Here is a 27,596-nt window from a genome sequence, read left to right on the forward strand (position 1 = left end):
ATCAGAATCAACATTTATTGAAAGTATTAATTTGAAATAGTTTTAAAATGCACTACTTGTTTGGCCTGGACCTATTCCAACCCTTGTCCATCAGGATAAGGGATCAGGGAAAAGGCCAGAGGTCACTCTCAATTCAACTCTCCATTTAAAAATAATCTAACATACAGGGCTTAACAGAATTTGTTGACGTGTCTAAAAGCATCGAAATAAATATAATCTTGAATCTAGAAATATTGACATACTACATAAATCAGTCAAATCTATCGATACAAACCAAAAGCAACACAGGTGGAGTGGCATAGCATTTATTTGAGCCCTCAAAAAACAAGACAAAGGGTTTGTAAGTACCAGGTGCCTATGCCATTGTCTAAAGCAGAGAAAAAAAAGAAAAAGATGTCTTCCACATAAAAAAAGGAGAGGAAGGGAGAGACAGAGAGAGAGCGACAGAGACCAAAACAGAGACAGAGAGATGAGCATCAATGCTGTTGGTATTCAGTCCACACTGTGAAGTTATGGTGTTGATTATCATGAACATACAATACTCTTGTTCTAAAAAAAATGCAATAGTATCAACAATAGATTAACCCCATCTCAGATTAGCACAAAACAAATAAAGTACCTCCCATTATTTGAAAAAAAGAAGCACCGGATACTGACAGTAATACCAGCACAGTGGCAACTGTATTTAAAAACTGAAAGCCGCTATACATATACACATATATATATACATACATATGTATACACACACAAACACATCCCCACACACACACACATACAAACATATACACACACACACACACACACACATACATATATATATATATATATATATATATACACACACACACACACACACACACACCTACACACACACATATATATGTACAGATCTTCTAGATTAAATGATTGAGTAGTACTTTAGGCTAGATGTAGGGTAGCAGAGCGGTGTCTGGGGTCCCTGATGGCCTCAAGCTAGCTTCCATCACACTGAACAAAGAGTTCACCTTGAACTATTGAAATGTCCAATACTGTCCAACTTTATCAATAGACAGTTTCACTAAAGGTCATTCAAAGAAGCCATGGAATAACAACTGCACTCTCTGTGGTTGTTGTTTTTAATGCAGGGTGTTTGAATAGTGGTCAAACAACAGGTGTCTGGCCTGAGTGTGTGTACAGTGGGCTGCTGAAGAGGACAGAAACCAAGAAGAGAGGAAGGGCAGCCAAGCAGCAGATGGGACCACCTTCACCCCAGAGCTCTCAATCTTTAGACAGCTGCGTGTGATGAGATAGCACAGAGGAGGAACCCCACACACACACCATCAGGGATTAGGAAGAAACTATTATAAAACAAGATAAAGACATATATTATCTTTGTCATCAGCAGGTTGCTTATGCTTATTAGTCTAACAAAGGCAAACTTCACTGAGGCAAATAACAACTCAGAAGAAAGCGAGAAAGCAACTATTTAGTCAAATCAGAGCAGAAGGGAAGGGGGAGTGGCGGAGGTTAAACTGAGCAGGGACAGATGGTTGTGGCGTGTTTGGGGCCGCAGTGTGCTCTATCCAACCCCTGAACACTGCCGGTACCCAGCAGCAGTTAGGAGAGGGTGTCCTGCGGGACAGCAGGCCTTTACCGGAGAGGACCTAGGGGAGGCCGCGTATCCACCAGTCTGTCCATATGGGCCACTGTGAAAGGCCACAGGTTGGTGTCACAAGGTTTAAGGTCCCACTTGGTCCGGGATTATGTGGGTCCCAGCGGCTACTCCGGCCTCTCGGGCTCCCGGTCCGGTGGAGAGAAGGCCTTCATATGAACCAATGCTACAGAGTGCGGCCAGCGAGCTGCTCCCCACAGAGCTCCCTTCTCTCTGCCTTCTGAGTCATACTCTGCACTACTGGGGATCCTGTTGGCCCAGCTCATCCAAACCAGTGAATTCCACATCGCAGTAGCTTAACAAAGAGGACCACAAATAGTAGCCAGAAGAAAGCAGAGGCAACCTAAAAGCCTCCCTCTTTCTCTCCCAAAATGTATCTCTGTCCTGTTTGCATCACAAAAAATCTATTTTTGTCTTGCTCTTTGCAAATCCTTTGTGGTCAGATGATTCTTTGAGTGTCTGGAACTGCTGTTTGAGCTTAAATTGATCTCTGACTGGTGCGAAAAAAAAAGAAAAAAAGGTCAACCTTGAATTCAAACTTGTGTGCAATAGCTGTTTTTCTGTTTCTGTGAGCAGGCAGTAGGACAGCTACCAGGGGTACTCCAGGTCAGCTCCGCTCTGCAGGGGTGAGGACACGACATAGGTGGAGAAATAGCAGAGAACAGGTGAGGAGACGAAGACCAAAGAGAAAGGAAGTCCAGAAGAAGCCACAGAGAGAAAGAGAAAGAGAAGAGAGGGAGAGAAGCGACAGCTTTTTAATATCAACCATAGAACACTTGTTATGAATCCCACCTGGATTTCAAAAGTAGGTTTTCCTAGCAACATGGACATCACATACACAGTTTTGAAGTGGGAAGAAGGGACGGGTAAGCCATAGTGTTCTGTCATGGTGCTCTCAGGGGGGGGGTTAGGTCCTCTGCTTTTTATGGGTCGGAACAGGGAATTAATGAGACTTAATCAATAGTTGTTAAGAATCTTTGTGCCATTGTGAAGAGAGAAGGTGGCGGACAGAGGTTTCATGCGTTTGGAGGAAGTGTGGGTTAATTTGTTGGCGCTGCGTGTGCTTGTGTGTGTGTGTGTGTGTGTGTGTGTGTGTGTGTGTGTGTTCTCTCTCTCTCTCACAAACACATTACCATACACACAATGTACAGGGTAGATAAGAACAAGGGGCTGCAGGCGTGAGCACACGGTCACTAACATGCCTCTGTGTTAGTGTATGTATGTATGTATGTATGTATGTATGTATGTATGTATGTATGTATGTATGTATGTATGTATGTATGTATGTATGTGTCAGGTTGTCACTAACATGCCTGTGTGTGTGTGTGTGTGTGTGTGTGTGTGTGTGTGTGTGTGTGTGTGTGTGTGTGTGTGTGATAACTTACCAGATGAAACAGGAGGGCTGCGTTAACCAGAGGGTGAACACAGTTAGAACATTTTCCACAGGCTGAATGTGACCCCTCTAAATATCGGCCATATTGTAATGACATTTCTAAAGGCTAAACATCTGAACACAGTATTAATGAGGAATGGATTATTCTGAACAGTAAGAAGTTATAAAGTGATACGTGGACGTTCAAATGTGTTTGTTTGTGTATTATGCCATCAGTCTTTCTTTGATTATCATTGTTTGATTTAATTTAAATTACTATTATTTTTATTGAATTATCATAATATGTACTTCAAACAAATGCATATTCAGTAGTTCTTAAATAAACTTTTGACAGTATAAGGTATATAGGTATCCAGAATATCTAACACAATGGAGATATGCAAAAGAAACACACATGAACACACATGCACACATGCCCATGCTGATGACCAGCACATGAACACAGCCATACCAATACACACAACATGCAGGCTAGTGTGCTGCTTCCAGAGCTGGGCATGCAGTGTTCCTAGGAGCGGACGATGCAGGGTCAGCAGCTAGGCCTGGTCCTGATCAACAGGAGTACCAGACTGAAGCCTAAACATCAATGTGCCGTAGTAGACATTTCCCAGTAGTAGTATCATCATTTATCCAACTAGAAAGCACAACCATCTTCAAAATATTTCGGCTGACCAAGTTAACTACAAATGAAGTTGGTTTCAGTGGAACTTCGGCTGACCAAGTAAACTACAAATTAAGTTTTTTTCAGTGGAACTTCTTCAGACCGAGTAAACTACAATGAAGTATGTTTCAGTGTAACCTCTACTGACCAAGTTAACTCCATTGAAATATGTAGCAACATCTCTCACTACTGCAATAAGTGAATGGCCGACCCCCAGCAGAAGCTGTTAATCCTCTGCAAGTGAGTCGAAATGCAGCTGCACGTCTGCTCTTTAGCCATAACATGACACACCTTAGGCACTCTTCATTTCACCCCACTGGCTTCCTGCCATTAATTCCAGAATTATCAAGTCCTGACAACAAGCCACTCCTTGTGGAAGGAACCGCATTGGAACAGGTTCCCAACCCAACCCTGTCCGCAGAGGATCCAGAAACCTTCAAACCCCAGCTGAAAACTAGATAGATGAGCCCTTCCTCTTAACATGGCCATTAGGTTAGATGGAGCACTATTGTTGTTGATGTCATATTAGCCAGACGGTTTTATTAAATTGTTATATAATGCAAACATGAAACACTACTAATGGGAGCAGCAGCTGTATGGCAAATAAAAACAATTAGAGTTTGAAATCTCACTTTTAATATTAAAAGTTTAAGTTCTTGAAATACTTGAAGAGGAATTATGAAGCCTTGCAATTTGGCATGAGTCTGTCATGTGCTGCATATAGCATGCACAAGATATGGGGAGAGTACAAAGTGCAAAATAGGACAAAGTGTAAAAAAATAATAATAATTAAAGCGTTCAAGAGACGCCGAGATCGTTTATTGGCCTGTGGCATGTGCCACCGCGACCACTGACATACCATGGCATATGCCGTTCAGGAACGACATATGCCATTCAGGAACGGCATATACCGTTTAGGAACGGTAACTGCCGTTCAGGTGGAACGGCATATGCCGTTCAGGAACGGCACATGCCGTTTAGGAACGGTAACTGCCGTTCAGGTGGAACCGCATGTGCCGTCCAGGAACGGCATATGCCGTTCTGGAACTGTAAATGCCGTTCGGGTGGAACGGCATATGCCGTTCAGGAACGGTAAGTGCCGTTCCCAACAATGGTATATGACACCAGCACAGGTCTGGCTAATCAAGTCTTTTTACAATTTATTTGTTACTAGCGATCGTAGTGTTGATCAGCAGAGAAATAATTTGTCCGCAAAGACGGCGACGCTTAGCAACGGAAGACGCCGACATGATACCACTGGATCATGCCGGTATAGAAAGGTTTATGACACTGGATCAGTGTTAAACGATAGGAACCTGTAGGCCTACTTCAATTTTTGGGTTAAATACCAATAAGAACAAATGCAAAACTTAATATTTGCCCTATTGAATAGTTATGAGTTGAAGCAGTCATACAGTAGGCTATATAGGCCACGCTACTAGGACACCTTGATAAAACACGAGTGGAAAAATAAATGGATGACTGTCTAGCCATAGGCTACAGTTCCACCCCATGGTCGATATAGGGACCTGCCTCTGTAGTCATAGACTATAGCTCTAAATCTCTGTTATTGATTAGTCAGACCTGTTTAGGTGGCTAGGCTAACTACCGTCACCGGAGCAAGTCCGGCTGTTTTCAAAAGCATCTGTCATTTCAAAAGCAACAACAAACAGATCGCACATATACTAACAACAGAACGGACACGAGAAACGTATAAATCCCTTTATTTACGGCGTTATGTTGTGATATAGTGTCGATAAAGACCAAACATATATAGCTTTACATTTACGGCAATACTTGTCTTGAAATTATACGGAGGAGGCGGGGCGTGCTGGTGTCATATACCATTGTTGGGAACGGCACTTACCGTTCCAGAACGGCATATGCCGTTCCTGGACGGCATGTGCTGTTCGTGAACGGCATGTGCCGTTCCACCTGAACGGCAGTTACCGTTCCTGAACGGCAGTTACCGATCCTAAACGGCATATGCCGTTCCTGAATGGCATATGTCGTTCCTGAACGGCATATGCCATGGTATGTCAGTGGTCGCGGTGGCACATGCCACGGTCCAATAAACGATCTCGGCCCTACTGTAATTATAATCAGGAGAACATCGTGTTAATCTAATCGTCCATATCGGAGGCTCTCATCAAACATCCTATCAACGCCTCCTTTCTGTGGTCTTAGCCCTAAAACAAACTGATTTTATCAGTTAATACCTGAATCCTATGAGAAGCACTGTGTCTCCTTTCTCTTTCATTGAAGCCATCAACCGAACAATAAAACAAAGCTTGAATTGGTTTGAGCTCTTTGAGAAATGAGTACTACAGATGACTCCGAACAGGAATCGCTCATCAGCACATTAAGGAGGACGGAGTCAGGTGAGGGGTCAGCAAGAGGGCGAGTGGACACTCACCCCATCCTCTTCACTAGGTGGGTTCAGGTCCTGGTATACTGCTTCAATAAGGCTGCGTCTGTCAGGAGGAAAGAACAAACAGAGTCACTACAGGCTCAACAGTGGGCTGTTGATGAAGTGTGAGTGAACTCCCAGTTTCAGCTTCACTTCAAACAGAATGAGAATTAAAAACGTGCATTTGGACTTCTAGGAGTTCTAGGAAGACGGGGGGGGGGGGGGGGGGGGGCATGTTATCTCTGCGGGCACGGCCAATTTGTGATACTTTCTTACTGCCGTCGTTGTGTAGAAGCGTTCTAATGAGCGACATTGTATATTAAATGCGGCACTTAGCATAACGACATATAAAAATAGTCTAAGAGGCTTTACCTCTCTTGGACACACACACTATCGTTTAAGTGTCGGAGAAGCGTAACCCTCTCATGGACGTGGCTCAACCACTGCCCAGACAGAGCTCCACACACACCTTGTTGTGATGTCAACAGTGTACAAAAAGGCACTTCTACGTCTCCAAACGAACACCAGCGGCGTCTGGAGCACAATGTTCACAACACTAGATGGCAGAGACCAGCAAAAACATACGATGTTACTTCTGTTTACTCCAAAGTCTTTGATGTTGATGTCAAGAATGTTAACGCAGGGTTTGACGCTTACTTTTTCCCAAGGAATAAATGTGCTCCTAAGTTGAAAAATGCAGGAGCGTGGCGCAATGCAAATGTTTAACCTACTGCCTAGACGGAGCTCCTGTTTCTACAGTTCCGATGTTGTTGTAGGAGGCCACTGATGAAGAAGTTAAAGGGTTTTCTTAATATTTACGTGATAGTACGTTTATTAGGAAAAGGTTGAAGTATTTCGACGATGGGACCGAGCTTGGAGCAGAATTTCTGTATTTTTACTCAAATGGTCTAAACATACATACAGAACAACTAGGGGTTCAGTTGCAGAGCTGATTGCTTTTATAGCCATATAACAGTATATAACATGAATAATAATCACACAAGTCATATTTTATATGAATAGGCATTTATTAATTAAAAAAAAAGGCAAATAATGGTATTTCAAAATTGAATTTGGTCTCAGTCCCAGTGCTCAGCCATGTTATCTGATAGTCCCACAGACTAAAGTTATATGCTGCATCAGGTTGTGGTGAATCCTTCAGTATCAGTGCAGTATCTGCAGCGTCCTCTATTTGTCTACACTGGCATGTGTGTGAATAGGTCAGCGCCTCTTGGCTGGGACCCGGTTCGGTGAACTCCCACCACCTGAGGATAGTCTCTATAGAGCATTGAGAAGGATCCTGGATGGTCACCTTCTGCATTGCTGGGCTCCCATTGCCTGAAGATGGTCGTCCTCTCTTTGGTGTGCTGAGAGTTGTGTTCCCCAGGCTTAGAGAGGATGCCGGTTGGACCTGAAACAGTCTCCTGTACAGTACCTCTTTCCTAGATCGCAGATCTTTAGTGCTTTGCCAGAATCATGTCTTCTGAAACAACCTTCTGGAAGTACTCCAGTGGTCGGTGGAGGGAAAGGCCTCACCGCTGATATTGACACTTTGTCATCTTCATCTGCCTCTTCGTCACTCGCATCAGTGTCGTCTGATTCCATCTCAAAATCCCTCTCACCATTTTGGCAGTCAATCCCAACCTGCACACTGTATTGACCATTCTCTGCTGGTGGCATTCTGAAATGAAAAAGGTTAAAATATGAACAAAGAAACATACATACACACATACACACATACATACATACATGTATTATATTGTAGTAGATAAGGAATAGATAAAAACCCTCATTTAAATGCACACCTGTCCCCGTCACACTTGTCTCATTCACACCCGTCCCATTCACACCCGTCCCCTTCACACCTGTCCCCGAGCATAAGGCCCCGTCCACACGGAGCCGAAACAGGCGAAAACGATTCGGTTTTGTTTTATGCGGTTCAGGAATATCTCCGTAAAGATGGAGTCATTGCGAAACCGCAACGAGCTGTAGAAACGCTGTAGTAAATATTCAAGGCGCTGGTTCTCCACAGAAAAAAGTGGAGCGCATCAAGCCTACGCGCATACAGCCTGCGCGCTGTATACAAACATTCAGTCACAAGGAGATTCAACCTTTTAAATTGAGCAGAAATACTTTTTAATGTAGTTAGTAATTAAATTTATCAAGGGGCTTTATTTAAAGCTACAAAAAGAATACAAATAAAATAATAAATAAAAATTAAACGCAACTCTGACGTCCTCCAGCTGGTGGGGGCTAATGGCGTCATCGTTTGCGTTTCAGGCGTCCACGCGAATCATAACACGAAACCGCATAGGTCCGGATAGATTTGAAACCACCTCCGTGGGTGGTTTCAGAAATGTGCGGTTTCGGGCACCGGATTTGCCGGCTCCGCCTGGACGGTCGGCCAAAATGCACAAGACTTATACGGTTTCACCAAAAAATCGTCTCCGTGTGGACGGGGCCTAAGAGCAATCATACAGCATCCCCAAAACATTCAAAACATTCCAGCATCCATTTGGTCCCAGGATCAGTTAAATGCATTTCAATGATAAGATAGAGATATAGTTTAAATAATGCTACAGATAGTTTCAAACTTTAAATGTTATAATAATAATCATTAAAAACATGGTTTTAATAGTATTTTTTCCCCCCATATGTGATCATGTTAGAAGTCCCCTTACACTTCCCCATAAGATGTGTAAGGTGCACATGCTATTTGATTACCACCCTCCCCCAGGGATGTGATACTGCAACACAAGCTTAACAAGCTCTCAATCTAATTTGATGTGTATTCCACAATAACTAAATATCTAGATGTTCTAAACATTATAATAATCACCCCAACATTTGTTTTAGGCATTTTACTTACTTGAGCCTTGACCAATCCAGTCCAATGAATTGGGATAATACATCCATGTTTTGGAACCCTTGAATGATCAATTCATATAACAGATAACGATAATTATAGGTATCTGTATGAAGTTTACCACTGCGGATGATCAATACATATAACAGATAGCTATAATGATAGGTCTATGAATGTAGTTTACCACTACGGATGATCAATGCATATAACAGATAACGATAATTATAGGTCTCTGAACGTAGTTTACCACTATGCATGATCAATACATATAACAGATAGCTATAATGATAGGTCTATGAATGTAGTTTACCACTACGGATGATCAATGCATATAACAGATAACGATAATTATAGGTCTCTGAACGTAGTTTACCACTATGCATGATCAATACATATAACAGATAGCTATAATGATAGGTCTATGAATGTAGTTTACCACTACGGATGATCAATACATATAACAGATAGCATAATGATAGGTCTATGAATGTAGTTTACCACTATGGATGATCAATACATATAACAGATAGCGATAATGGTAGGTTTATGAATGTAGTTTACCACTATTGATGATCAATACATATAACAGATAGCCATTATGATAGGTCTATGAATGTAGTTTACCACTACGGACGATCAATACATATAACAGATATCATAATGATAGGTCTATGAATGTAGTTTACCACTATGGATGAACAATACATATAACAGATAGCTATAATGATAGGTCTATGAATGTAGTTTACCACTATTGATGATCAATACATATAACAGATCGCTATAATGATAGGTCTATGAATGTAATTTACCACGATTGATGCAGTGAGAGGACTGTATGTGAGAAACGTAGAAGGCAGTTACCTCCGCCATATCCGCATGTTGTGCTCCACTGTTAACATAATGGTGCCACATAAATCAGTCAAAGGCTTTTATCTTCTCTCTATCAGGATTGGTCATGATGGGATGTAAATACTCTAATCAGAGTCTCCACAGAGCCCGGCAACTTTCACAGATGCATTTTATGAATTATGCAGATTATATTAGCATATATTTTAGTACCATATTAGAAGCATATCTTTTCTATAAAATTCAATGTACATTGTTGCTATCATATTATTAAAAGTGAATTAGTTGTCGAGGCGGTGGGCCTCGACAACTAATTAAAAGTGAAGTGAAAATCTGAGCAAACCGCTGTTCAGACGGAGCTCCACACATTCCACATACACCGGAGCGTTATGCTGAAGAAACCATCAAAAATCAACCTCCAGAACCAGCTCCACAGAGCCGCAAACTAAAGACTTTCAAACCCATTCTCTTTTCTGTTCATCACTTCCCTTGATTATAGATGGCGTCTTTTGCCTCTTGAACAGTCCGGTCTCAGACTGTTGCAGGGGGCGTTGGGTCTGTGTCACGTTGTTTGTGTTTCAGCTCCATGTTTGTTTTTGTATTTGTCGAGTACATGTAGTGAACGCAAAGCAGGGTCGGAATGACGTCCAATGCTGCCGTTGGAATTGTGTTTTATTTAGGTCATTTAAAAAAAAAGACGTCAAGTAAGAAATCATATGGTTTGGGTGTGACACATGACCGCTCTCTCACATGTATAAATGCCTTATGACGTCTTGCATTTGCAAAGAATGCAAGGAAAAATGCAGAAGGTTTTCATGTATTGTATTGATACTGGTTATTTACCATTTGCAAACGACTGGACTCACAACTCTTTTCCATGCATCTCCAGAAAACCGCCCAACGTGTTCAATTGTTGCCAGAGAGCACCTTATACAGCTTACATTAAGAATGAAATAAAATCTATTCATTTATGTCAGCTACTCAACTACATCTTGGGAATAATGAACAACTAACAAAAATCCGGTGGTCATGAATGCAAACCGTTCATGGTATGGTGGCATTTCAAATAGATTGTCTGGGCCATAGTCAGGACGTGGTGACGAAAATCTGCGGTAACAACATGTTTACTAAGGCCATTCAACATTTAAATGATTCTTGCAGAATATGAAGCCAAAGGTATGGTAGGAGTGGGGCTTACTTGCTGGCTAGACCTCCCCCAGGTGGCAGGTTGGGGATGTTGGCAGCAGAGAGGTTCCTCATCACTGTTACCAGGTCAGGTATGGCCTCCTCCCCTGATCCAGACAACATCTCTAAGCCAACAACACACATTTCACAGATGTCAGTGTTTAGGACAAAAGGTTTGCCAAGTACAACAACAGAGAGTCAGGGATGAAGAGGGAGAGATAGTGAGGGGGAAGGGGAAACAACAGGGAGAGTTGAAAAGCACGGAGAGAAGATGAAAACTACACATCCCTCTACACGAGAGGGAGACCTGAAACCTAGTTGGGAATGTGGCATGAAGCCAGCTCAATGTTCCGCCAAAACATTCCTCAGCCTCTTTCCTTCTTTCCCACTCTTTTGGTCGTTCTCTCTTACTGCGCCAGACAACACCCAGGGCCAAACATGAACTTTCTCCCCTCTTTCTCCCCTCACCGTTGAATCAAGTCTCACCTAAGCAATCAAACATCCTCACAATCGCAAAGCAACACCTTAGCATTCAAACATCCTCACAACAGCCGACATCAAAGTTGGAGTTTTGCTGTAATAATAACGATAGTTTGGGGCAGGAAAAAGCAGATAGCCGATAAATCTGCCGATATCAGAAATGAAAAATATTATTCATCTTCCCAATATTATATACTATATATTAGAAACTGGATAACTATCAAACCGAACATCTTAGTCAGAGTAATATAAACTTCAATAAATACTGAACATCAAACTAAGCGCACAAAAGGTGTGGAGCACTGTCCGGGCGGTGTGGGCGGTGTGTGTGGACGTGTGGAGCTCTGTCTGGGCAGTGTGTGTGGGGACGTGTGGAGCTCTGTCTGGGCGGTTGGTGGATGTGTGGAGCTCTGTCTGGGCGGTGTGTGTGTGGACGTGTGGAGCTCTGTCTGGGCGGTGTGTGGATGTGTGGAGCTCTGTCTGGGCGGTGTGTGTGTGGACGTGTGGAGCTCTGTCTAGGCGATGTGTGTGTCGACGTGTGGAGCACGGGGACACGGCCCTGTGGGACCAGGTGAGCCCACCGGCTATCGGCCACTATCTGAGCTCCCAAGAAAACCATAGTTTGTAAAACGTCCGATCTCTGCTGATGCATCGGCCAAACTATTAATCGGTCGACCACTACATCATGTCACATGTACCTATACCAGGGAGAATACCCAGCACAAATACTAAAGATCTTCAGATCGACTTCATTTTTTTGGAGCAAATGCACTGTACAACACACTGGTATTAGCCCAATAACTGTTGGACTGTCACTAGATTTGTATTGTCTGGAAAGGAAATACAATTAAGAAATAATTGAAATGTACAATAAAGAGAGTTCCCAGTGCAATGAGCAGAAGTCTTGTTTCCTTACCCAGCTGAACTTCTCCTATCTAAGACTTATCTCAGCATCAAGACATAACCTACAAAGAAGGTGTTGTAATGTAGTGAGAGACAGGGAAAAAAAGGAAAAGAGAAAAGTTTACTTGGGAGGATTAGGTCAGATGAACTAATCCAGTGAACAGAGGGAATGTGTGAACAAGGGTAGCAACGGGAAGAGGGGGTTGGACCAAGTGTTATGACGAGGGAGTGAGAGGAGGCAGTGTGAAGGGAAAGAGAGAATGCAAGCTGGAAGAGAAAAGGGGGTCAGGACTGTTCAGCTGTGAACTGGAGCGAGCCTGGCTGAAGGTTAATCATGCACGGATACTTTAAAACATATGATCAATGCAAAACCAATGGGGCAAAGCTTGTCTTTAAAATTACTTATACTGTATATCAGGAGAACAACCATGCATTACAGCTCTATTATCGTGAAGCTGTTTCAAAGGGAAAAGATGGAAAGAGGAAAAGCGGCGTGAGAGATTGATACGAAACGAGAGACAGGGAGAGATTGATACATTAGCAGCAGCCAGTAGCAATCGGCGCTACAAGCCAATGTTTACTTACACTGCGGTACTTGAGTATAGGTTGCTTTCGATAACATGACGGTGTGCAGTTGTATTGCTAGTTTCATTTTGGATGCCAAATTTCTCAGGAGTGAAAGCCCACTTTGAGTATTCCAACAGGGAAACAACCTCAAAATGTAACTAGAAAATGCATTTCCTGCAGAAAATGAGGTGAGTGCTGTAGTACAAAGTGAGGTTGAAAATATTTTTTAATGAAGCCACATAGATTAAGACATAAAGAAACGTTAAATGGCTTAAATCAAGGGAAGAGATTTGAACAAAAGTTCAAAAGTCTAAACGGAGTAAACAATGTAAACATGCACACCATTTAAGAAAAAGTAAATGGTTGGAAACAAATAAAGTTATCGCTGAATGAAAAGCATTGCTAAAAATGCAGAAATGTAAAATGAATTGATAATCTGAAACACACACACACACAGTGTGTGTGTGTGTGTGTGTGTGTGTGTGTGTGTGTGTGTGTGTGTGTGTGTGTCTTTAAGAGAATAGCGAGCCGGTGCATGATTAAAAGTAGCTCAATAGAATGGGAAAAACCGCCCAATCTGGCAACACTGCTGAACGTCATCACACTCCAGCGTCAACGTAAATCAATGACACCAACTGAAAACGGAGCCGGTATGAAACTAAAACTGTGATTCTGAAGAAAGTTTAAATGATATTGAAATTCCGTTTAGTATTATTATTATTATTATTATTTTATTATTGAAGATACAAGTGTGTAGATTTGTTTAATGGTTTGAACGAAGATAAACAGTTGAAAATGTATTTAGTTACGTCTTCAACAGTCGAAGTACCAGAGTCAATGGAGTCAATGGGAGAACGGCTCTGCCATCCTCCCATTGACTCCCATGTTAAAAAAAAGATAATATTTTAAAACTAGAATATCTTAAAAAGTATAAAATATTTTAAAAATCTGAAAAGAAACGCGTGATTCCAAGCTATTCTGAATATTTTAAAATTTGAATGGAGTCTCTAGGTGAAAAATGAAGGAAGGAGATAGGTCCCAAAGTTTGTAGAGAATAAGAAAGAAAGAAAGAATAAAACTTATGAAGAACAATAGTTGAGCGCTGCATGCAGCACTCACCTAATAAAGAATACAGACCTGCTTATCATTATCTCCCTCATCTGGAAATCAGACTTTCGCCTCACTAAAGTAAAACTCCATTCTCACTTAATCCTCTAAATACATTGGATATTTTGTTTGGGAAGGCTAATCCTCCCGGACACTTCTAGTATAACCCCAAAGGATGTGTGCCGCTCCGTCTGAGCTATCATTGGTAACATTATATCGAGGGAGCAAGGAATTCTATTCTTAATTTCATCAGTTCATCATCGTTTTTGTGTACCCACCCGTCTATCCTTCCATCCATCCATCCTCACCTTCCACTCGAGACTCAAGGTGTTTGTTGAGGTCGGCGTCTTTCCTCACAGCCTCCTCTGAGATTTGTGGAGCGTTGGGGAAACATACCAGCACAACGCTCATGTTATCCCGACTCCCCTGAGGAAGGCCGGAGACCAGAGAGACAATAATTAGCAATTAGTGCTGAAAACAAAAGATCAAAAGTCCCAAGAGTGGACTTCTAAGCAGGGGCGTAGCACCAACTTCTGGGCCCTATGTACAAGAGGTCCTGATGCCCCAGATCCCCCCCCCCCCCCCCCCCCCCCCAAGTGCCATACCCTAACATATCACAAAGCTTACTAAATGACCAGGGGCGGAGTGGGACGAGGATTCCTGATGGGGGGAAAGGGGGGACATTTCGCGATTGCTCATTCGTGTGACCTAAATACAGCGGCAAGTGGCCACTGGGCGCAGTGTGGGGCTCCTACCACTAGGGGTAGTAGAAAAAACAGCAAAAAACAAAGAAAAAAAGAAATAAAAACTTCCCATGGGCCCCCCTCTGCCTTACAAGCCTGTAAGCCTGTCCTCCTTACATCCCCAGTCCATCGGCCCTGCTCTTAAGATCCCAAGGATCGCAATTCATGAATCCATTTCTTATAGAATACAGGGTTAAGAGTAGAAGTGGTACAAAAATGGGTAAAAGCCATTCGATTTCACAAATCCTTAACAGTGACTGCTACTGATACACATGGCTTACCTTATGCAAGCAGGTGTCAACCAACTCATTGCAAACCCTCTCCAGGTCGTGGGACACCTCCAGTCTGGACCGGACGAACTCGCACAGCTCCTCGTTGGACATGACGTCCCAGATGCCGTCACAGGCCAGGACCACGAACTGGTCCAGCTCGGGGGAGCGCACCATCTCAAACACCTCCGGCTCGGGGCTCACCAGCTGCTCCGTCTGGCCCTTCCCGTCTACGCACTTGTAGTCAAAGTCCCCCAGGGCCCTGGAGACGGCCAGCGAGCCGTTCACCCTCTGGATCATCACTGAGCCGCCCGCGTTCTGGATGCGCTCCTTCTCCTGCGGGTTGCAGGGCTTGTGGTCCAGCGTGGAGAAGCACACGCGGGCGTTGCGGTACAGCACCGCCCGTGAGTCCCCACAGTTGATGAAAAAGAGGTGGTCCGGGGACAGGAGGACCCCCACCGCCGTGGAGCCGCTGCGGTCTATGCCGTTGCAGCTGCGCATGTGCTCGTCGATGTGCAGGAAGCCGGTTCGGATCCCGGTCTTCACCGCCTCAACGGTGAGGCAGACCGGGGAGATCGGGTCTGTGGTGGAATCGTCCGAGTCATTATCGGCGCCCAGAAGCCCTGACCCGGCGGAGAAGATGTGCTCCAGAAGGTGCTTTGAGCAGTAGTGGGCCACCCGGGAGCCGGCGTGGCCGTCGTAGACAGCGAAGAAGGCCCAGTCCGCCATGCCCTGGGCGGGCAGCCCGGGCATGGCGGTGTGGGCGTCCTCCATCTCCACCCTCCAGCCCTGCATGGAGCTCAGGCCGTAGCGCAGCCCGTTGCCCTCGCCATGGGCATTGTGCTTCTCCGTCTTGGGCTTGTCCAGGAACGCCCCCATAGCTCCTCCCTGGAGAGATGACCGCTGGGGGGGGGGGGGGGGGGGGGGGGATATTTAGAATAATTTAGGAATTCATTCATGATGTCAGCTGCTCCATCACAATGGCCTACTTCTTAAATTCAGGCAGAAAATTGAGACTCAATGACAGGATCATCGAGGTGGTTTACAAGCACAAAGGCACAAATAGTATAAACTTCATTACATTTACATTTACATTTAGGGCATTTAGCATCCAAAGCGACTTACAATAAGTGCATTTGTTACAATAAGTACATTTGTCTTAAGAAGTGAAACAATATATCGCTGTCGGTACAGTAAAGATGTTCATAGAACCAAGTGCAAGTATTACAATCGCTAGGCTAACCCATTCCCCGTGTAAAGCAGCGATAGCAGCTACTGTAGATGCTACACAATTAAGTACCTTGAATAAGTGCAATGTGTAAGTGCCAGGACGTACAACATTCAATGGTGGCTGTGCATTGGTTTCTATGCAGAGTCGAGATGAACTCTGAACAGGTGAGTTTTGAGTCTTTCGCGGAAGCTGGTGAGCGACTCTGCGGTCCTGACATCGGTAGGGAGCTCGTTCCACCACTGAGGTCCCAAAACAGAGAAAAGTTGTGACTTCGCTGATCGACCTTTGCTTGCTCTTAGCGATGGCGGTACCAGACGTCCAGCTGAGGTAGTTGAGCGGAGGGATCGAGCTGGGGTGTGTGGCTTTACTAATGCTTGGAGGTAGGCAGGGGCAGTTCCATCGACTGCCTTGTATGCCAGTACCATCATCTTGAATCTGATGCGAGCTATTACAGGGAGCCAGTGGAGGTCTCGGAAGAGGGGGGTTACATGTGAGAACTTTGGTAGGTTGAACACGAGGCGCGCTGCCGCATTCTGGATGCGCTGCAAGGGTTTAATCGCAGAGGCAGGGAGTCCAGCCAGGAGCGAGTTGCAGTAGTCGAGGCGGGAGATGACCAGTGATTGGACTAGAAGCTGAGCTGCTTCCCTTGTGAGGAAGGGCCGGATCCTGCGGATGTTGTAAAGTGCAAATCTGCAGGATCGGGCCACCGCAGTGATGTTTGCGGTGCAGCATAACTGATTGTCCAACACTACGCCAAGGTTTTTGGCAGTTGGAGAAGGAGATACAGTGATGTTCTCAACAGTGACCAGTAAGTCCATGTGTGGGCAATCTTTCCCTGGTATTAGGAGGAGCTCAGTCTTGTTGAGGTTAAGCCTCAGGTGATGGGCAGTTGTCCAGGTGCTGACTTCTGCCCGACATTCAGATATGCGTGTTGCAATCAGGGCTTTGTCAGATGAGGGAAAGGAGAGAAATAGCTGAGTGTCGTCAGCATAGCAGTGATAGGAAAAGCCGTGGGATGTAATTACAGAGCCCAGAGATCTGGTGTAGAGGGAGAACAGAAGAGGCCCCAGTACCGAGCCTTGAGGGACACCTGTATCATAAATGTATTTAGACTCATTATGAGCCCAGATGGACGTTAATAACATGTAAATCTATAGATTTTGCTCAGATCTGGAAAATAAAAGCATGAAATAAAAAAATCCTTAGCACTGATCATTAACCTTTTGCTTTGCTGTGATTCAATGATTATTTTACCAAGATTGTTATGACTCATCATATATATATGTATGTGATTACCCTAAATCAAGTTAAATGCACTTCCATAACCAGTAGGGCCGCTTTGATTCATCAACGTTGATAACTGATGCTGAAAATACGTAGAGGTCAATAGGTTTTTTTCCGCACATGTTTAAATTGTAATCAATTAAAATGTATTGCTGTTTGCCATAGAAATCCATTTTCCTTGGGCCACAAGGTGATGCATTCTAATACATTTCTATGGCAGATGGCGCTGGAGGGCAAAGTGAAGAGGAATCAAGGATGGTGATGTGAAGGTGGATGAAGGGTAGAAAGAAGACACCAAGCTGTGTGTCTGGTTGAAAAAAAAGTGGAAAATCTTTCAGCTTTTTGGGTTACATCAAAGTCTCATCCAATAATAAGGGGTTCGCTCTGTCCATGGAAACAGACCCGCAATTGACACTTGCGGGTCTGTTTTCCCTTTATGACACACCCCTAAACCCGGTCTTTAACCAATATGAAATGTCTACAGAGACATACAAAGATAAAAACTAATAAAGGTTGCTAAAAGTGTTTGCCAACCTGATTTCAAGTGTATTCTCAAATGGTAGCAGAAATAATAAAGTAACTAAAAGCACAGCATTGTGTGATGTGCAGACAGTGAAGATGAATAATATTAATATTTCTTATGTAGAACCAATGCATGGAAATCCTACGTCCTTTACTGCTGAAGGGACTGAGGAGATTCACACATGAACTACATGCTTCCAGAACCATTAGAAAAAGGCAAGCTGAGAGCCGCAAGGCTAAGAAACTCACCATAGTTAGTGTGAGCGCACCTTTTAGAAGTTATAGTATCTCCACTTTGGGCACTGAGCGCAGAGCATCTGGTCTATGGCAGAGAAGACACCATGTGATCTGTCCCTTAATAGGTGCAGTCTTTTCATGTTTATGAAACACATTACACATGCGTTATAATAAGGGAAAGCTTTGCCATCGTGGCTGATGCATAGGCTCATTATTAAAGTTGCTTGCAGGCTACCTTCGATTGTTCAGTGAATGAGTGTTGATTAGGACTCGATGAGGCTACAATCTGGCCTTATTCTACCTTGATGGACAATGTGTGGGCTTGTTGGTGATGTATACCTCCTCTAAATATTTTATTTCTGCCATTATGTTGAGTATAAGTCTCTGTGTATGTATGTCATATAGCGTTTGAATAACTGTGATAAACATAATTCAAGGTTGGAGTTAAAACAACAAAGGGAATGATACTATGCCTTACATTAAGTATTACGTATTCAATATTGATGTATTTGCTTTTCCCCTTCTTTTATATCTTGCTGTCAGTCAAAGGCAAAGATATCTTATGCATTTTGGAATAAAATTTTATCGTTTTGATTATTCGATTAAAGCTTTGGGGGAAAAAAGCATGTTAGAAGCATTTGATTCATTGTTGTTGAAAGCAATCAATAAACAAAAGCTTAGAAAATAAGGTATATGTGGCAGTTGCCAGGCCGTTCTAATCATTTCAGCATTATTATTATTATTAATAATTATTATTATACCTGGGCACACTCTGCCCCTTAGGGCGGTAGTCAACCAAAAAATGCTGGTCGACTGATATACAAGTTTCTGCATGTTATCTCTAGATTAACTTAATTGGCAACATTGCACTCTACTCTACCTGTTAGCCTAAATATCTATTTAGGGTTGACAGCATATCAGGATATACCTAAATACTTTTTTGTTGTCCTTTTTAACAATAGCCAAACTGACTACGTCTTTGGCATTGTGTAAATTAGTTTGGAGTAAGAGTTTGTTATGTTAGCTAGCAGTCTCTCCACTAAGTTTGGTGATTTAAACTTGTGAAAAAGGGGGTATTTTGACTCCTGTCTTATATATCTTGTAGTCTGTTAAACCATACAATTATTAAAACCAACACTTGAAGATTATTTTTTATTCATACACAATATAGCCAATCACTCAAAAAAAAACATATTGGTCCCCAAATGTCCCTCCAGCCACTGAAAATAATGGATTAAGAAGTGATTTTCTCCTGATGAAAGACACCAGCGATTGTCAGACCAAGGAGAATTTATTCAAACAAATGCATATTGAGCGACCAATCGATGAAGCGACAGACGTTGACAGCCCAACTGGCCGTGCCCTCATTAGGCCTGACCCCAGTCTTCCACATGGCTGACCTATTGCTAAAGTTAGCCACTTAGCCATGTGTTTCTGGGAGTGGCTTTGGACGGAGGGCTGAAGGCAGGGCTCTACATTGAGCGCATTCCAGTCGCATTTGGCCAATAAAATAGAAATGTGCAAACCGGAATGCTTATAAACAGCAGTGTGTGAATAAAGTTTGGCACCTACTGTAATATTTCTCCCCCACCCTGATCAATAAGTACAAGTGCCACATCCAACAAGCCTCATCACAGTAGTTTTCTTCTATGACGTTCTGCTATCGGTACTGGAGAAATGAGGGCGTTCGATTTCCATAGTGGCGAATAAAGACAAATCGTTGGCAGAAATGCAAACATAATCTTGCCTGTGTCTCTCTCTTGGCCTTTGTTTGTGCAATGTGGCGTCCAGTGAGACTCATCATAGCAGAGAGAATTAAACATTTACATTGGTTATTTCATTCAAGTCACAAATGTGATAAGCTCCATGGCAGTAAGGGAGGCCATGCAACCAATTTAACAAAACATATCGCAAGCAAGCATGAGATAAATCTGCAAAATTGGCAGTTTGACCATTTGCCTCGATTCCAATCTTCCTCCACTGTGGGTATGCCATGCCCGAGTCAAAGATACAGAGTTCCCAAGTCTAAAAGCAAAGTGCTACGAATGGCTATTCAAGTTAAACTAATTGTTCGGCTAGCAACGCTTAGCTACTTTCCACTGCATTTTGGTGGGGAGAGAAAATATGTATTCTTCCCCTGCCCAGCTTTCAACTACTGTCCGTGTCCAGGCATCCTTCAGCCAAAGAGACAGGGTCTCCTCTAGTGACCCCACAGGTCAGGACACATCAAGGCAGCTCTGTGGATGTCTGCAGAAGAACTGCTTGGAAAATGTTGTAGGTTCTACATCTAGTCAGCCTTAATCTGCAAAGAATATTTTGTATTTTATTGTATACAATTTTCAGAAAATATGAATGAGCAATACCGATTCTGTTCATAGATTCCTTTTTTTCCCTCTCAAAAATAATAAAAAATAACCAATAAAACTATTGATAAAATACCGAACCGATAATAAGTAACGTTAATAGCAGTATCGATATCATACTACCAAAACCCATCCCTAGAGAAACATTCCATACACACTTCAAACACTAACCCAGATCAGCCTATCTGTGGATAGTTGGGTGCAGGTATGCCTCTGTATTCGTGTGTGTGTGTAGTGTGTGTATGTGTGGATGTGTGGGTGTGTGTGTGTGTATGCCTTAAATTCATATTTCCCTGCGCTACCTAATTATTTTATTGAGGAGAATATATACTGCTCAGTGTAGAGCCCTGCCTCAAGAGAAGGGTGGGAGAATATTTTGAAATACTACTGACATAATATAATCAGAATCTGCCAATATCTTATCAACACAATGTTACTAGTTGATTGATGACAGACTAGTAGAGGCTGCTAGTAGTATGTGGTATGTTTGAATGTCTGTTCTGTTGAAATACGTCCAAGAAAAACCTGAAGGTACACTACACATGCAATTTAGTGTCAACCACACGTTTTGTGCTCTGAAATGATGAGATGAGTATGGCCAATACTTATTTAAGGCCCATAGCTGCAGCATGATGTGTACATGTGGTATCGCTGTGGCTGTGCACCGGGCCCTGTGGTTTTGAAGCCATCCGTGGTCATGTTGGTGACTTTTCTTTCTCTCCCTCGACCGACTGGATCAGCAGTCTCTCGGTGTTCCAGCACCTCCTCATTTACAACTCAAGCATTGTATAAAGTGATATATGAAGTTTAAACAATATAAATATAAATACTTGTATTTAAATACAATATAAATACAGTAGCGTTTTAAAGGAAAAAACGACACACAACTAACATACACTGGAGCAGAATCAACTCAGCAATCCTTATCGCGCAAAAATAAACGACACATAGGCAGGCATCCCATGCGGTGCAAGTAGTCGGTGTGATGTCATCCCAAATCTCCATGGTAACTCAGATCTGAGAGGCAGCTGAGTGAATATAGAGCAGCAGAAGCTGTATAATTTAGTTGCTAAAACGTGCAACTAGGGGACTGCAGTGCAGTGCCATCCTATATGTGTGTGTGTGTGTGTGTGTGTGTGTGTGTGTGTGTGTGTGTGTGTGTGTGTGTGTGTGTGTGTGTGTTTATGTTTTACAAGTTAAAATCAAGGTCTGCTCCAACTTGATATATATTTTATTTTTTATAAACTTCACAAAGACATATTGTGTGCTTAGAAAGCATGGCTGATTGTCAGTTTAAGTAAGACGTTCAGGTTTGACATCCCAACAGCTTGCCCATGCCACCAAGTTTGAAGAAAGAGATTCTAGCTTTAACAAGCTAACTCAATTTACCAATCAACTGCTAGTAGGAGCCATGCAGGGGCAGAATAGTTTGTCAAACCCAAACCACAAATATCCCAGCAACAAAAACTCATGGTAGGGCATGATTAAGGAGCATTTGTAGGTTTTCCAAAACTTTCAAGGTACAGAAAAATGTACCTTATGGTCCTCGAGGTACAGATTTTCAGCATGTCAAATTAGGTTTGAATACCAAGTGACATTGTATTGGGTTATGAATGTACACTTTTTAAATGTTGCGAAAAGGTTCTCACTGAAGTAATCTGGTGCCTATGGAGGCTAAGCCATGCAACTCAGCACTCCATGTGCTTTGTTGGACCTCAAATAGGCTTAACACAGCTCCAATGATCCTCTCACACATCCAGCCATACAGTGGGTTGTGAACCTGCAGGAGACACTGGGGATTCTATTTAATCTACTGAGCGTAGTTAGCTAAACATGCCCAGAGCCATGAACTTATGAACCACCATGTTTCCCCATGGGAGTTATCCACTGTCAATAGCCTACTCCATGTAGCCTCTCCCCCAAATAAGATAGCAACTCAATTCAACTTTGTATGTTACTAATCCAGACTTTCACCACTATGAATAGAGACAATGGCCCAATCCCAACCCCGTCTTCAGCTGTGGTGATTTCTGTTGCGCGGGCTATAGGCATCCGTTTGCGGTTGTCAGCAGCAAATCATCAAATCGCCTCCCAACTAGGGCAATAGTGGTGTTATCACAATGACATTTGCCATTTATCTGATGGAGATAGGAAAGAATGAACGCTCACGAATCGTTCATAACATTTACGCTTTGCGCAATCAAATCAATCCAACATGTCATAAAATAAAAAAGAACCGCAGCAGGCCACTTGGTGACAGAATAGTGGTGCTCTGTAGGCCACCAACCCGGGCTCCTACCATGCCTGCCAGCACTGATACTAGAGGAGCGGTAACAAGGGCAGCCACTTAGCTGCTGGACTTCATACGCCATCAAATGGGGGAAATGCTAGATGGGATTAGCATACTAGTGGTTTTCTGTCATGCTTGTCATTAAGAAATAGTCATTATTTCTAGAGGAGGTAGACCAGTAACCAAGTTTGCAGAGGAGTGTCGAGTTGTCCCTGAGCAAGAGACCTCACCCTAACTGCTCAAGGCAAGATAATACAATGGGCTTCGTGTTTTTTATTAAGAACGAAAATACACATCTGGTTTTCTTTTGTTGCTTCTGCAGCATTCGCCACCAACACCGAATATCGCAAGGCCTTCTAGGAGATCTTTATAAAACTTGGTTTTGAGTTGATCTCTGAAAAACCTCAGTTTGGAGGGCCATTTGGCCCTATTCCTGAAAATAACATTGCTATCGTATGCCCATGTTTCTCCACATGTCCAGGTGAAACCCGGTGATTTTGTTTCACATCCCTTCCCCTGGATATCTCAACCCCCAGTTCAAGCTTCAATGTCATTTGACATCATTTCAATATGGCCAACCACATCGTATGAGGTGAAAACATTTGGTTTGTTGTTAACTTGGTATGCTTTCAGCTATCAGCATACAAATACAGAGTTAGGGTTAGACTCACCTCAACGGAGGTAAGACTAAAATAGTACCATGTACCAGGTACTAGCTACCATATTTTGGTGATCGAAACGCAAGAAAAGGCGGGCTAAGTCGAGGCGAGTTGAGCTTGTACTGCCGGTGGAAAAGGGGCATTTGTACTCTAGCGCGAGTCTAGCGCGAGCATCCATGTTTTCCGACTTGATAGCTCTAATGCACGGTTGGAGATGACAAGTTTCCCACTTCCGAATTCCCACCTTTGGTCCCATACAAACGCATGATTTGAATTGATATCCACATTTATAAACACTTAACTCGGTTTAGTAGACAAAATTGTTGAAGAAGGTTAATTGTGATCTGCATCAGCCTAGTATCACAGGCATTTGGATGAATGGAGAACTGGGTATATCAGGCCTTTGTGCAGGCAGAAATTATTTTAAAACTATTTTTCAAAAAGAAAATTGACAATTAAAAAAAGAAAAATTGGACTTCATTTATTTTTGGGGGGGGGGGGGCAAAATAAGTAAAATATCAACATGGGAGCATGCGCTGAAAAAAGTAAGTGCGTAGAATTGCCTAAAGTCTGTGGCAACCAAAAGCAGCAGCACAACACATTCATTCCAACATCTTAAACTGAGGCACGCAGGGGGGATATGTTTGTTATTTATTTACCTTTTATTAATATTGAGAATTTTGCTATTCTTCCAATAAAATCAAAACGAATATATATATATATATATATATATATATATATATATATATATATATATATATATATATATATATATATATATTGTCATTTATAGAAAATAAAACGATAAAATCTATAATCAGGTTTGGTTTGAAAAAATCTGAGATTTTATTTTTAGGTCAAATCCCAGCCCAGCCCAGCCCTACAGTGAGGGAGTGACCCACATTATCACAGGTGGATATAGATGAGGGAGTGACAAAAATTATCACAGGTGGTTATAGATTAGCCTGGGTATACCCATGTTGCCTTGCGCGCAATTTCATTTTGCGCTGCTAGGCAGCCTGGATTCCATGGATCCAATTTTCGCCCGAGATAGGGAACCAATCACAGAACGGGGAGGGACGGCAAGACGATGACGACGTCTATGCGACACACCGAAGCATGTAGTTTACGGGTCCAAAATGGCAGCAGACCGGTTACCTTTCGATGCAGCCTTAGATAGTGTTCTAAGTAGTTTAGAACGCAAGTTTATTTTGAAAAAATAGCAACTTTCGGCGTTAAACTCTTTCATTACCAAGAAGGATGTCTTTGCCCTGCTACCAACAGGCTTTGATTGGCTATGAGCTACGTACAGACTCATATGATAGAAATTCGTAGCGCCCAATATACGGCTCCGGGCAATCATAAACCACGCCTCAAATACAAGAAAATTAATGTGTGGTTCCCAGCCCTCATCTCAATGTAGATTGAGATGAGGGCTGGCGTTAGCCAGGGTAGTTATAGATAAGGGAGTGAGGGAGTGACAAATATTATCACAGGTGGTTATAGATGAGTGAGAGAGGGAGTGAGGGAGAGACAAACATTATCACAGGTGGTTATAGATGAGGGAGAGACAAACATTATCACAGGTGGTTATAGATGAGGGAGTGACAAACATTATCACAGGTGGTTATAGATGAGTGAGAGAGGGAGTGAGGGAGAGACAAACATTATCACAGGTGGTTATAGATGAGGGAGTGACAAACATTATCACAGGTGGTTATAGATGAGGGAGTGAGGGAGTGACAAACATTATCACAGGTGGTTATAGATGAGGGAGTGACAAACATCACAGGTGGTTATAGATGAGTGAGGGAGTGACAAACATTAACACAGGTAGTTATAGATGAGGGAGTGAGGGAGTGACAAACATTATCACAGGTGGTTATAATAATAGATGAGGGAGTGAGGAAGGTGGCAAACACTATTACGGGTGGTTATGAATGAAGATGGCTCAGTGGTTGGTTATGCACTGTACTTCTTGTTATATCAAACTAGACAGGAGTACAAATTATAATCTGTCTAATCAAATCCAGTTTTTATAAGGCATTTCTGAACTAGACCTATGAGGGAACGGACAGTTTTACAACTGAGCTGTTTATAATCAAACCCCTGAGGGCTTTCCAGGACGTAAGTACGGTTTAACTCTGATCTGCTTAAAACAGGGTGTTCCTTGCTTTTAAGTAAACTCTTGTTTGGTTCATAGTATGTCTGAACGTGATCTAAGCCAAATATAGGTAACCAACTGACAAACAATGCGTTGTGGGTTGAATGTACACTTTTGAAACAAACTGGAATAAATAAACATTTTGAGCCAGGTAGGCGGGAACTTATGTTGGATTAAAATGAGTCGCTGTCCGACGTTGTGCATTGAGGAGGCACTCATCGAAATATGATCTGACTACAATATAAAGAGATCATAAAGTAGTCACCCACAAAAAACAATGATGTTTGTAAATGATGCTCAACTGAAAGGTGAGTTTGAGTTTCCCAAGTATTTGTTCATGTGTTATGTATGTTCATGTGTTGTTCATGTGTTAAAAAACTTGTTCATGTGTCATGTGTCTAAAAGGTGACCAACTTGATCGACCATGAGGCCTTTGTTCACAATGTTTGGCTCGCCTAGCAAAGTCCAGTGTAAATGCTAACCGAAACAAATGATAATATGGGTCGCCAACAAAAGTATCTTCTACCACTCAATTGGACTAAGTCTACCAACTATTAGGTTTTACAGCCCTGTAGTGTGTGAGTATGACAGAGTTGATATGGTACATGTGGGTTATTCTATTAATTCACACACCACGATTCCCACTTGGTGCTTGACACACTTATCTGGGTTATTCTAAGAAAGTGAGGGGTGTCAATGTCTGTGTGTGTATCTGTGAACCAACCCAACAAAGTCCCCCCCCCCCCCCCCCCCCCCCACACACACACACACACACACACACACAAAAGGTTGCATAATTGAATGTATCTAGATTTAGGCAGGTTATAACCTGTGTTCAATTAATGAATAGTTAATAAGGCTCCAAATAAATAAATAACCTGGCTCCAAATAAATACCTTATTACATTCATTTTAAATAGTTAGTTAAGCCTGCTGCATGGAAGACACTTTTAGCAATGTATAAACATTTGCTTTACTCAGGTTAAAGCACTCTCACAAGACATTAAAGTGAAGAGGGACGCATGCATGCACGGCGTGGATTATACACAATTATACAGTACAGTCCAGTACAATGCAGTACGCGCCCGTACAGTCCAGTGGAGTATGGTATAGTTCAGTGTAGACATAGTACATGGCTGTACAGAACATTACAATACAGAACAGCGAAGTACAGTGCAGTGCAGGGCTGTACAGTACAGTACACTACAGTAGCCTACATGGCTTTACAGTACACTACACTACACGTCTGCAGGTCATTAAGTGTGAAAACCACGACTCATGTGAAACCACCACGACAACACATTGGATAGCGCTGTTCATGTTGGCAATCGAACCAACCCAGATTCTGACAGTGATTTGTAAACATAAGGTCACTTAAACCAGCTGGTTTAATAACACTGGATTCAGTCCCAATGTACTCAACATGTAAACGAGATTTCCTTTATGTTAGAAACGCCAACATCACTTACTTTATACGGAGGACAGGGTGGTCTGGGCTCTTTCTACAGCCCCAGTAGTCGGTATGGTGACCCACCGAAAGGTGTTTTTAAAGGTTTAGGTGGCTTATTCCTGCCACTTTGGTTTCTCGTCCACTAGCATTGATGTAGCCAGACCTTCACTCGGTCAGTACTCCGGTCTGTGTGCCTCGGCGTCGGGTTACGCTTCTGGGAAACATGTTTTGCAAGGAAACAATGAGAGCACCAAAGGGTAAAAGTGAGACAACCAGCTCGTTGAGACGAAACACCCGTCACAGGGACACCAGG

At 42.7% G+C, this 27,596-nt stretch overlaps 1 protein-coding gene across 1 annotated transcript; it reads right to left on the reverse strand.

The window, feature by feature from the left end:
* Positions 1 to 291: 291 nt before the first annotated feature.
* ppm1ba (protein phosphatase, Mg2+/Mn2+ dependent, 1Ba) lies at positions 292 to 27,596 on the reverse strand. Its single transcript, XM_079729265.1, has 6 exons — positions 27,303 to 27,596; positions 15,097 to 15,987; positions 14,381 to 14,498; positions 11,029 to 11,140; positions 6,122 to 6,179; positions 292 to 2,269 (listed from the first exon to the last, which is right to left on the reverse strand). The coding sequence occupies exons 2-6, from the start codon at positions 15,961 to 15,963 to the stop codon at positions 2,240 to 2,242; spliced, it is 1,185 nt and encodes a 394-aa protein (XP_079585391.1). The 5' UTR covers positions 15,964 to 15,987; positions 27,303 to 27,596; the 3' UTR covers positions 292 to 2,239.

The sequence above is a fragment of the Pollachius pollachius genome (genome assembly GCF_949987615.1).
Source record: "Pollachius pollachius genome assembly, chromosome: 2".
Classification (NCBI taxonomy): domain Eukaryota; kingdom Metazoa; phylum Chordata; class Actinopteri; order Gadiformes; family Gadidae; genus Pollachius; species Pollachius pollachius.